This window comes from Xylocopa sonorina, chromosome 7 (genome assembly GCF_050948175.1).
Source record: "Xylocopa sonorina isolate GNS202 chromosome 7, iyXylSono1_principal, whole genome shotgun sequence".
Taxonomy (NCBI): Eukaryota; Metazoa; Arthropoda; class Insecta; order Hymenoptera; family Apidae; genus Xylocopa; species Xylocopa sonorina.
Window position 1 is genome coordinate 11,880,768 of NC_135199.1, and position 12,633 is coordinate 11,893,400.

Consider the following 12,633-nt stretch of genomic DNA (forward strand, 5'->3'; position numbering starts at 1 on the left):
GCTTTTCTATTTCTCTCAATTGGCATTTTAACAAGAGAGACGAGTAAAAAAGAAAAGTAATTGCTGCTACGTATTAATTAAAGCGAGGACGACGGACACCTTGGCTAACGCTACATTCTCTCTCGCAGGTCAACGTTAAGGATCGACGGGGAATTTTGGCAGCGAAACGGACACTCGTGGAAGTATCCCCGAAATCTCTTTCAATTACGGCCAGGGCACACAGAGCGGAGAGCTTGTAGCTGTCGGGAGCGTTTAACAAGGGCCACGTGTGTAAGACAATTCTCGACGGTTGTTACGCTCCGGGGCCCGTTGCAACGGAACGACAAACAACAGGATCCAGCTGCCGCTGTTTCTGCCCACGCAACGGCCAACAGACGTCGGGACGGTAATCCGGATGAAATTAAAGCGCGGAATTAACGGTGTCAGGTAAAATACGCGGACGACACCCGCGAGAACTCCGGCCCGTCGAAGCGTAACGACACGATCTTCGACCGTGAGAAAAATTCATCATCGAACCCCTTCTGATGGACGCGTAAACGAGTCCTGTTGTCGAAAATTGATGGTCGATCGTAATCGAGTCGTAGCAGGTGTTTAGAATCCTCTCGCTCCTTTGCTTCTTCGGCTCGAGCGTCGCGCGGAGTGGTTTGTTAAGCGCGAGCCTCTCAATTGTTAGATCTTAGTTAGAAAATTGACGATTCCCGAATAAGTCAGAGTTATTCGAGAAATTCTGCAAGCGATCGGATAAGTGGAACGATATACTTTTTGCTAATTAAATCTGGAATTTAGTTATCCAGCGTCGAGCTACTAGAATCTTCCGTTGGTAGCGATTAATTTGCAAAAGCAAAGCTATTAGCGTGTAACGCAAAAACCGACAGGGCCATTATACTTATCCGACACTTCGAGCGGAGTTGTCGTAATTAAGAAATATCGAAGAAGAAATAAAGAAACGAATGATTCATGTATCTGGTCATCAATCATAATTTCCAATAACGATAAATCATGGTTGACAGCGAAATTATGCCGCGACTATTCGACGGGCGAAAAAACGCGCGCGGGATTTTTCAGGGAGGACGCCGCGGAGAGAGCATCGCCGCGGCTCGAAATCGAGCTTGAAAGCGAGGAAACGAGAAGGAACCGAGGGCAGTCGTCAAAGTGGACGCCAGTTGCGCGAGATCTCGCCAAAGGGTGATTAATGTACGCGGAAGAAGAAGAAGAAGAAGAAGAGGAGGAGAAGGAGGAGGATGGAAAACAAGAACAGGAGGAAGGCGAACATCGAGAGGACGATGCGAGAGGGGCGAGAGAAGAAAGAAGAAGGGGAGGAGCAGAAGATTCGGTCGCTGTCAGCCGGGACGCGAGATCGTTCCGGAAAATATTCTTTTTAATTCAGCTCGTAAATCGTTCATAGGCACCGAATTTCGCCGGTGTACTCGAGCCGCGCGGTCGCTCGCGCGATTAAATATTAACTACGAGGCCGATTATGTAATTAAAAGGATATTCGTTGTAATTGGGAGGACGGGCTAACGAGCTTTCTAAAATTTCCGAAGATAATTGCGCGTGCAGCGCGTGATTATCGGTGGCACGCTAATTACGGGCTAACGCGCATCGTTTCTCTTTTCCAGCTATTAAGCCCGAAGTCGTCACGGAAACCGGCGTGCAACCGAGCCGCGAGGAAACGATTCCAGGTTATCCCGCGACTTCCTTATCTGGATCTTCGATTCGACGTCACCGCGCGAGGATGAAACTCGCGGCGCAACCTCCGCGCAACTTCGCTCGCCGCCTGCGACTTTCCGCGCTGGCCGCCATTTTGGTGAATGACGACGCGAGGAGAATCGAGCAGCATACTTCTCCATGTTCCTTTACACCGCGATAATCAACGTTTAACCATTACATTTTCTTTGGAGAATGAAAATGTAGCTAAAGGAAGAAGAACTCGGTGGAAGAACCGCTGATCGCGTTATTCCTTCGTGAGTCGAGGCTACGAGACGGATGCTGTCCGAAGTTGAAGCTGTCAAACGGGGTGTAAGTATATCAAAGATCAAATAAATCTTGGACCAGTTTATATATAATTATGTAATTAAGTTTCACGCGAAACGCTTTCTATGGCAGGATTGAGTTATACTTTGACGAGACTCGGGACCATTTATGCAGTCATTAGGGCGTCATTAATCTTGCTCACCGTTATACGCGACAACGGAGTCATTGTTGGAACAGGTGCTACTTCCGAAGAGGCCGGGATCATTAGCTAAATAAATGGAATCGGTCCTCCGCGGAATAAAGGAATCGACGATGGGAATCCAGGTGAGAGGAGAAACGGACCGTGGCGCTTATGGTGGCAGCAATTACCTTGATTGCATCTGCTGGAAAGTATTTCTGACGAGCAGCGCCAGAGTGACAGAATCTTCCGCTTTGCTCGAAGCGACCAGAGACGGTACTTTATCCGTGCTTAAATACGTTTAAATGGCAATCTGTTTGGTAAAAATCGCACGAGGCCAGTAAGAGAAATGTCTGTAACCGCAGAGACTTCATCATCGAACGATTTCTCAACCGCCGAATTGTTTGACCGAGCCTAAACAAAGAAACGTTACGGCTGACTCGATAACTCGACGGACAGATACAAACAGTCATCCGCCTTTCCCACCTCCATCAAGTCCCCTTTCAACTATTACGATTCGGTTCTCGCCACGTAAATGGAGTCGAAGCCGCGTCACCAGCCATCCCCATTGTCCGCTGCCCCGGTTGAAATAAAAGGAACGCTCGGCCGGCGTGGAAGAAAAACACCGAAAATATTCGCTCGCGGAGCGTAAACGGGTGCCATTTGTCAGCCAGACGACTCAATGTCTCGTGGACGTCTCGACGCGGGACTCGTGGAATTCTCAGATGCGCGATAAAACCGAATCGAGAGACAAATAAACGGCGTGGTGGCGCCAAAGGTTCGACGAATGGGACCGGCTTTAAGGCGAGAGTTTCGATTCGAGGTTCGCCGTGGAAAATTGAAAACAAAGTGAACGCTGCGAGTTACCACCCAATCGAGCCGCTCGATCAAATTGCAATTTGCTTACTTACTACTTCGGCTGCGCTCTCGATTTTGTTCAGTCGATCGCCAGTGAACCGTGAAAATTCTCCTTTACGCGTGTTTCTGTGTGAACAGTGAGCTAGTAAATCCAAGAGCTACGATCTGTCTTTGAGGATACTATTTAATTACGGTTTTCAACGTGATAGAGTGTTTCAAGCGGAATGCATAAACTGCAGGGTGCAAAAAATAATAATTAAATTGCATTCAACCCGATCGTTAAAGGTACGTTGTATGATTTTTAACGATGGCGGGACTCAAAACGTAACATTCGTAATTTCGAGAGTTTTTCGATACGTGGAAAATGAAGAAAATCAAGGCCAAATCTACGCTTATTACAGGGACCTGGACGAAGCCTGGTAGGCCTCTAATAGTAGCTCGTAATTAATAATAATGTAAATTGTTGCCTAGTCACGACAACGCGCACTATGTAATTTACCGAGTTGTAGACGGCTTTTATAATCGTTCGCGATTTAAATATCAATGGATAATGATACAGTCAGTCAATAAATGAGACGCTTACATAGTAAGTAGCTAAATGTACACGGTGCTCGTATTGCAATTCCGATCAAGTGAATATTCTATGACGCTGGACAATTTTTTAACCAAGTATCTACTTGCGAAAAACACAGAAAGGAGTAGCTCGAAGTGGCATTAAAGTGGCCAAACGCGAAATATTATATCCAGATGTAATATGTCACTTTAGGTAGGTTATACGTATGGAGTTGAAGAAGAAAAAGGGACGGTCCACCTGCTTGGAAATTTATGCGCCGCGTACAGGTAACGCGTATCGCATCTCGTAACAAATTACATGCATACTTGATGGAACGAGATATTTATTCGAGGTGCCCGGAACCATAACGAACCGAGCCGCGGCTCATTTTCACACAATACACTATTTACTTCATTTCATCTAATAATTAACACCAGCCTAATGACTAATGCCACGGTTTAGAGCTTAACAACCAGGCGAATTAATTTAAACGAACGCTTAGGCCGCTCGCGGCCCCATTATCCATCGTCGCTTCAATTTTCTTCTGGATATCCTATTCGCGCGAGATCGAGCCGACCGATCTCGAAACTCCGCCACCCGTCGTTCTTCTCGCAGCGTTCAAGACGAAAGACGAAGTCGTAATGATGCGTTAAACATGGATCTTGTTTGCTCTTAAAAGTCTGTATCTTGAATATCTTGAAAATCTACTCAGAACGCTGCGTATCGACTTGATCCACAAACAGTTAGATACTCGAGTACCCAATTCGTTTGATCGCCTTCGAGTTTCCACGACTTTCTCTCGTCTCGCTGTTGCGTGAAATGCGTTTAGTACCTGCAGAAACCCACCGGAATGGCGAGGCGTCCGCAGGTCTGTCCCCTTCGCAGGGGTGAGGAAAACCGGCATTGTTCCAGTACCGAGAGTACACACGTGTCGCGGTACGCTTTCCTTCGAAACTGGAGCAATTTATGGGCCCCGAAATTCGTGTCGCAATATTCGACCCACGACGTCGCCGACATCTGGCTTTTTTCCTGCCGACCTGACCGCCACGGTTTGGCGTCTTTGTGAACAGACGGTTTCGTGTGTTCGACGGGAAAATGGGGATTTATGCCGGGCAATCGAGAACGTGGCGGCTATCGTCGTGAACACGTTGCGGAATAACGAAACTTTATTACTACACCCGGACCAATTTCGATAATATTCGGTTTACGATGGCACACTTTCTAGCGTGTTTAGTAAGATAAGAAACACTCTACTATTCTGAAGATTTCGGGTACCATCTTGGCAAACATAGGAAAAACATTGCGATAATACTTTTATAATAAAACTAGTGGCTATTTCTTAAGTTGCGATATTTGTATTGAAACAAAAAGAACTACAATATTTGTCATTAAGCTATTGGAAAATTATATGTCGCAATAACATAATAAAGCTGAGAAGCCAACGGAACTCAGAGTTTCCCGTCGCTCTCTCCACGGATCGACCGGCTTAAGCTCGGAATCGGGTCGCATCGACAAAGGCGCGATGAGAACAAAGACAGGAAAATTGCGTGGCATGCGGAAAGTACTCACCGATTTCGCCGCCATTGACTCGAGCAGGCCGGAAAGTCCATCCTCGCGACACGTAGCTGCTTCCCCGTCCGACGTGAGTCGCAAACTGACTGCTCGACCGTGGCGTGCCCGTGTTTCTAAGCTAATCCACAAAAACTTTATTGCTCGAACGCGATCAAACTGTTTTCCGGGACACCGAGGGGCGACTGATCGGGGCGAAGCGATCGTACCACCGCGGACAGTTTAACAACAAAGCGGTCGAAGGACAAAGGAAGTCGTCGTCCGTGGAATTTCTCTTGACGACGCGAGTTCGTGTCCCGCGATTATTATTGCGGAAAAGAAATCGCGTACCGTGCGCTTACGAGCAGCCGTGAAATTTTCTAAGTATTAGCCGCGCGATCCAAGTTTTCCTTTTTCTTTCTTAGAGTTACTGTTATCTCGATTAAATTTATAGAACGCGATTCGTCTGGCAAGATAATTGTGAGACGCTCGATAAGTTTTAATAACGATACAGTAATTTGGTTTTTAACGTTGCACGCTTCAGTAGAAAACCGAGGAGTATTGCCGTTGTAATTTAAATAATTCAGAGCTTCTTGATGAAGTTATCAATTTGAGAACCATGTCGAGACGGAGATGTATTATTTGTGAATAATCAGAAGCGTACGGAGAATGCTGCGGAAGCTTGTAATTGACTTATAACGAGCATAGTAAAGGAAACAGTAATCGATATTTCATAATTACATGTATATCTCATTCTAAAGATACGATCGACGTTTTTGAATCTTTATTAAGCGATCGAAATCTTTGTTGTAAACCATATACCACAACTAAATCTAACAGCCTCCGTTTTCTTCATTTCTGAACGTTACTTCAATCCTCAAGTATAATCTACTCCTTCCAAATTCCTCGAAATGAAAATGAAACGTCAACTATACAAAATCGGACAAACAAATGATCCGATAACGCGATACCACCCGCGTGTTACTTAATAAACCCGTGAATCTGATCGGGACCGAACTTAAAAGAGAAGTTACCTGAGCAGATCCAACATGTCCGCCGCCCGCGGTCCTCTCAGTTCGGCGACTCGCGAGGGACCGTTCCGGTCGGCGGAAAATCGTCCAGCCTCCCAGCGGTGGGATCGTCACGAAGGAAACTCCGATGTCGCGGATCAACGGACATCCTCTTTAGATAGGGGATCAAACGTGGACGCGAGGAACGTTCGGGTGACGCGTTGCAAAAAAATCGATCGGTCGCGTTCGCGGTTCGGCCGCGAAGGTGGCAGCACCTCGCCAAGCGATCTCCGGTGGCGGCGGGGGCAACCATCGATGGCCGCGTTTTTGTTGTTTTTCCGTTCTTTTTTTTTCGACTCTCCCCCACTCTTTTGGTCCCTCTCTCTCTCTCTCTCTCTCTTTCTCTATTTCTCCGTTGCTCTCCGGGTCTCTCTCCTCGGGTCTCTCGCTCGCTCGTCCCTCTATTCTCTCGTAGTTGGCAGATTAGGCTAATGCGATGGACCAGATGAGATATGGGCCAGCGAATCGGAGTACGGTGCCGGCACAGCAGGGGCGTGACTGTACCCTGGAAACGGCCGTGCCCCGGGCCACAGTCACGACGTGAACTAAGTGCTGGGTGGAGCCCCGTCTAGGCACTACCTACTCGATGGAACCATCATCCTCTCCCTCGAATGTCACGGGGCAACCTAATGGCTGCCAGCCACCTCGAAAACGGCGCCAGTTTTGAAAGGGCCTCGCGTCCACCGAGCTCCCGACCTGACGGTGTCCCGTGGTCTTCCCTGTACTCCCCTGTGGCACCCCAAGCAATCTTGTTCCTGGGGTGCAGTCGGTGGCTCATGGTGTACCATGTGACAGTTTCGGTAACATACGCGTGTAAATTCAATCGGCTACTCTTCTTGGATAATGATTATTCTACTCGTACGTTCATGTAAATTTGGGAACGTGTGATGGATAACGACGTTCAGGATATCTCGAGGGACAATGTTTGTGCTAGAAGGAAAGGTACTCCAAGATGACGTCGATGTTGCATCTGAAAACACAAGTTCAATGTGTCACAATTTATGCAAAATGTAACGGGGTTCGAGCAGGTCCTGAAGATTTCATTATTTCATATCCTGTATAGGTGTATGGAACATATAACGATCGGTATCCAACGAAGGTTTGATCGTACGTCTCCTTTGCTAGGACCACACCCTTGACCAAGGGTTCGACTCAAGCTTCATCGTGCCTCCAGTTAATTATCTTTCAAATTGCATTGGATAATTAATCTCCGTCTGCCTAATTGTTCGTCGACGACATTTAAGTTTAGAAATTCATCAAGCTCTCAGACTCTGAGCACCTGAAACAATCGAAGCGTTCGTTATCCATCGTGAAATAGCATCGCAGCCTGATAATTGAAACGATTCGAAGACCGATTCGACTCGTTCGACGAAATAATTACTCTTCTAGAAACGAGAGCAGGACGGAAACGGCGCGAGAACGAAGTTTGGTACAGCGAATGGAAAGAAAAAAGAAGAACACGGCAGCCTCCTGCAAACACTTTTCAGTCGATCGGGTTTCGCCGAGTATTTTTTCACGTCCATTTTCCCGTTTCAATCCCCTGTTCGAGGCCGCTCCTCATCCATCTGCCTACCGATATTCGTCCGGGGCCATATCTCCCGGCCACTTTTCAATTTCGTCCGACGAATTTCCACTGCCTCCCGCACCCACCTCTCAATCCCCGTCAACTGGCACGCGCCTTTCAATCTGCACGTCCAATTCTCCAAAGCATAAATCGAAGGAATTTTTATTATTTAACGTTCCATTCCTTCCCCATTTCGTCCTTCTCTTTTCTTTTTTTTTTTTCTTTTCGCCAACACCGTTGTACGCGGCAGAAAGGTCGCGGCGAGCGTCAAAAGTCCAACGACGCGGGTCAAGCAGAGAAAGGGGTTGAAAGCTCGACGAAACGAAATTTCCAGTCTCGCCTGACCCACCCTCTCGGCACCCTCTCCCTTGGGGATACTGCACCGGTGTCATCGGAATATACGGGCTAATTGCGAGGATGTTTTGTTGGCCTGTCGGAACTCGAGACCATCTCCCCTTACAAGGTTTTGCATTTAGCCTTTCCGTATCGACGACACGTACAGCACGAAACTCCGCGGAGCCGGCTGGCTACCCGCTACCCACCGTCAACCCCTGTTAACTTCGCTTTAACGCGCTAATAGACGGCCCTCTGCACGGCGAAAGTTACGTTTCGGTCGGTCTCAGTTCTAGCTGACGACAGTGGTAGACGGTGGACTGATCGCTATCGTAGGGCCTCGAGGAAAACTTGTGCGAATGTAAAGCGAGCTGATTCGAGAAAGTATTTTAGCAGTCCCGATGGCTTCGTACTTTGAAAGTTGAATATAGGCGGGACGAGGATGGATCGATTTACAGGGGGTGGCTTTCTTCCGCGGTCTTCGCGGATCTTCGAGACTTCGCAAAACCTACTGGAATTAAATCGAAGGTAAAACGGTGCGACTGACGGTTAATGATATAATTTCCAAGCAACGCGGAGAGGCAGCAGAAGCTCGGGGTGGCTATAATTCTCACGGCGTGCATCGGTTCGTCGGCGCGGCCGCGTCGATTGATTCGTTAATTAAGTCGTGGAAATACTTTTGCACGCACGCGACAGGACGTATTAATCGTCGAACGCCGGAGGTCATATATTGTTTGCGACGCTTTAGACGCGAACATTGATTGCGAGAGAGACGCCGGCGTCGCGCGGCGGTTTGCAGAGGAGAGACGCCGCTCGTGGGAGCACCGGCGTGTCCCCGGGGGTAGGAGAGACAGGAGAGGGGGCGGCGATATTATTGATTTATGTCCCGTTCTACGTTATGCATTCTAGCTCCTCCGCCACCGGTGCCGAATGATCCGGCCCAAGTGCCACCGTTCTCCTCGCGGCCAACTTTGAATATTTTCCACGCGTGACATCCGCTAATCTTCTCCTTTACCCCCGCCAGTAAATCGGGAATTACAATAAAGTAGAACATCTGCGAAATGGTCAAATCAGTTCGCGAATCGAAGCTATCAAGCACGATACCACGTAACGAACGTAATTATACCTTCGACGCGAATTAGGGTTACACGAAACGCTGCGTTTCTTGGAGTAACGTAACCGTGGAACTTGTGCACGCCGGAAGTTAAGCAACGCTCGGCTGAGGGGCGCGTGAGATAGTATGAAGATGGAAGCGAATAGGGTGGCGAATAGAGAAAGAGAGGGAGGGAGAGAGAGAGAGAGAGAGAAGCGCCGAAAATTGATGCATTCCCTATGCAAAACAGCAGAAGCACGGCGCTAGTAGTAGCTGGACAGCACGCAACCGAGAATCCTCAATGATCTCTCTCTATGCCGTGTGATCCCCTCCTCGTCCCACTTTCTCGCGCGCTCGTCCGTCTCGCCTTCTACCACCATCAGCCGGCTCCGTCACCTACGTCCTGAACAGAATCGAGAGCGGTATAGGAGCAATTAACACTCTATTAACACTAACGACGCTCATACATAACAACGGTGCCGCAGGGATTGAATTTATGGTCTGTTAATGGGGGTTACTTTATGCGTTATGCAGTCGTACGCGCGTCACGACGCTCGGATGGACGCGCGTAAATTTCGCGACGACCCGCGCGGAGTTCACGCGCGAGCGGATGACGTTGAGTCGGACGTTGGCGATTTTTCGTCGCGCGCCGCGAATTAATCGACCGTAATCGTCTGTCGCGATCCCCGACTTGCGATGCGCGCAGACGTCGTCGCTCTGATCGGACGATTTCCATTGCCAAACGACGTCTGGTGGAAGCCAGGGGAAAAGGAGAAAGAGGAAACAGGTGTACGCGTAATCTCTCCCCGGTGAAACGCGAGTAAACAAGAAAGTTAGAGGGGGCTCACCGTTCGTCGAGTGCGGCGGAGTCGAGTGCCAAAGTTCATCGTGAGATCCTGCCCTCCTCACGGCTAAAGGAGACGCGGCAAGGCCGGTAAAGTGATAAAGCGGCCATAAATTCTGACCGCCATCCACCCGCCTGGCCCCTCTATCATCCTGGCTCCTCTACTCCTCCACACTCAAGCGACTCGCGCCGCGGCCTTTCTCCGTCTCTCCTTTCCGTCTTCCAACGCTTCCTCCGCCGCCCATCGCAACCTGGATGCACCTGCAACAACGGAATTGGCAAAGGTCAGCGAGCGTGTTTCCTCCTCTTAAATACTGAACGCTCTTTGATACTCACTCGATGACGAATCCACTGCTCGTTCGTTCGCGATCTCGACGAGTTTCACCAGCATACTCGAAGAAGTATGAATGTTCGGTGTAGCATCGAGTATTTTTTAGAGTAATTTTTTAGAGTAAAGTCTTCTTTCGAATGATTCTTTTTATTTTTTTAGTGTTGTTATTAACGAATGAATACTTACCTTGGGTCACGTTTTTTCTAAATTTCTATGAGGTCAACGATGGTATAGGTTCGCAAGCCGATCGCTTCAGAGCGTCCATTGACCTAGCAGCGAGTTAATACGAGCAATTCTGCTGACAGAACGTCCTTGACCATAAATAACGTCGAAGGGAGACGCAACGTCGATTGACCCAACAGAGGCGTCCCAGTCGATACCCGCGTTCGATCTCCATCCGGATTGCAATTTCATCGGAACCATAGCGAATTTCGAACCTATACGTCACTCGATTTCGCATTAATAATTAGCGGCAGCTCAAAAATGAAATGGCGACGGCCCAAACGCGAAACGAGCTCGAGCCTCACGTTCCTCCAGCAGCTTCTCGAACAAAGGAATCGGCGAACGGAAATCGTGCCGGTGCAGCGCTGAAAATATGTAGGTTGGAGGGAAATTGGGTCATGGAATTCCGCGTGGACGGTGCGATATAGAATGGAGACATCCCAACGGCGTCGAAGAAGAAAGCCACGGGGCCAGTGTGCAGCTGCAGTTCGACGTTGCGTCGAAATCCAATATCGCGGTGTTCCAGCCGTGCCAGCCGCCTAGAAGCTAGGCACACGGTACGCTCGTTGCAGCGCAGGGGCGAACAGACAGAAATCCCAATAAATCATCCCGTCACGAGCCGTGAGCCAAGGCGGAGCCTCTTGCCTCGTATTAGCCAATAATAATCCTCTCCGAGGTGGAGGCCATCTTGGATTATACAATGGTTCCTTCCGCCACAATTCGTATAAATGCAACCTTCGGGTTACCGGGCAACCTTTTCGAGGGATCCCAGTGGCGTAGCGGCGGCCCCGCCGTTATTTTCGTTCGACCGTGAAAGACGTCGACCCGATCGAACCGAATCCTACCTTCCTCGAACGCGACACGGCCAGCGAATGTATTCCAAAAAATTTTTTTCAACGTACACTTCGCGTCGAGAGTCGTGGGACAGCGGAGGACGCGATAAAAAAAACATGGCGGACGATTAAACGAGAATAGATTTGGATAACCAGATTTTTTCCTTGACAGCTGTCCCAAGACTTTCGAACAAGAGTTTGTCGATTATTCGTGTTCGAGACCACCTTTCCCAGACGATTGCAACTCGATTGTCGTCAATTCGGTTCAAGTTCATCAACGAATCGTTAATCTATACGATATCGTCGATACTTGGCTTAGTTATCGAGGCATGGCGCATCGTCGAGGATAGACGAAGCGCGTGTCCGAGGAGTTTAATGACGCCTCGTGATGATTATTAAGGCGTTATAAAATGGCAGATGGTAATTGCGGCTATTTGTCCGGCGTATCCCAAGATATACAACCGCGGAGGTGGTGATCTCGAACTGGAGCCGGTGGCGCGATTATACAGGTCGATGGCGTTAAAACGAACGGATCGGCGAGCTTTTCGTTTTTCTTTTCGCGAACGGTTAATTAATGGAAAGGAAAGAAAGCACGGCAGGGAGGCGCGATCAATCTCGCGGCGCGGGGGTCGAACAAGCCTCCGAGCAGCAGTCTACGTGACTGCCTTCAACCACGTATGCTCGATCGATAAAGTTTCGGCTGTTACGTTGGAACGAAAGTTTGGAGGAGAGAGAACTCCCGTTCCGTTTGATCGGCTCCAATCGGCAGACGAGCTTCACACCCGATTCGTGTTTTCATATTCAACCACAATTTATTTCTCGTTTTCAAACACAGCTATTATAATTAATATAATTATTATTAATATGGACAGACTCTTATATAATATAATACAATACGGTTTAGACTTGTCGACATGATAGCGTATAATACTATTTATCGTTTCCCATCGTCATCGTCGTCGTCGTCGTTACTCATAATACATAGCTCATTCGCGTGCATATCGTTCGTCATTGCAATCGTATCGTTATTATCTTAATCGTCATCGCCATCATCGCCATCATCATCGTAGTCCGCGTCGTCGTCGTCGTAGTCTTTTGTCGTCGTCGCGTAATCATCATCTTAATGATCAACATCGTTCGCTGGCATACCACTTTTCTTTTCTTTTCTCTCTTGTGTACATTTAGTTTACATAATGCGGGACACTACAAAATAATTATATACGTTTATCATA

The 12,633-nt window shown here is 48.3% G+C and overlaps 1 protein-coding gene across 1 annotated transcript in view; it reads right to left on the reverse strand.

The window, feature by feature from the left end:
* The window catches only part of LOC143425721 (uncharacterized), an 81,527-nt gene extending 75,296 nt beyond the window's left edge, over positions 1 to 6,231 (reverse strand). The window contains exons 1-2 of the mRNA XM_076898723.1: positions 6,146 to 6,231; positions 5,133 to 5,253 (exon numbers count right to left, since the gene is read on the reverse strand). Of these exons, the coding sequence (XP_076754838.1) occupies positions 5,133 to 5,253; positions 6,146 to 6,162 (138 nt within the window). The 5' untranslated portion in view covers positions 6,163 to 6,231. The remainder of the gene's footprint in view (positions 1 to 5,132; positions 5,254 to 6,145) is intronic.
* Between the last annotated feature and the right edge of the window lie 6,402 nt (positions 6,232 to 12,633).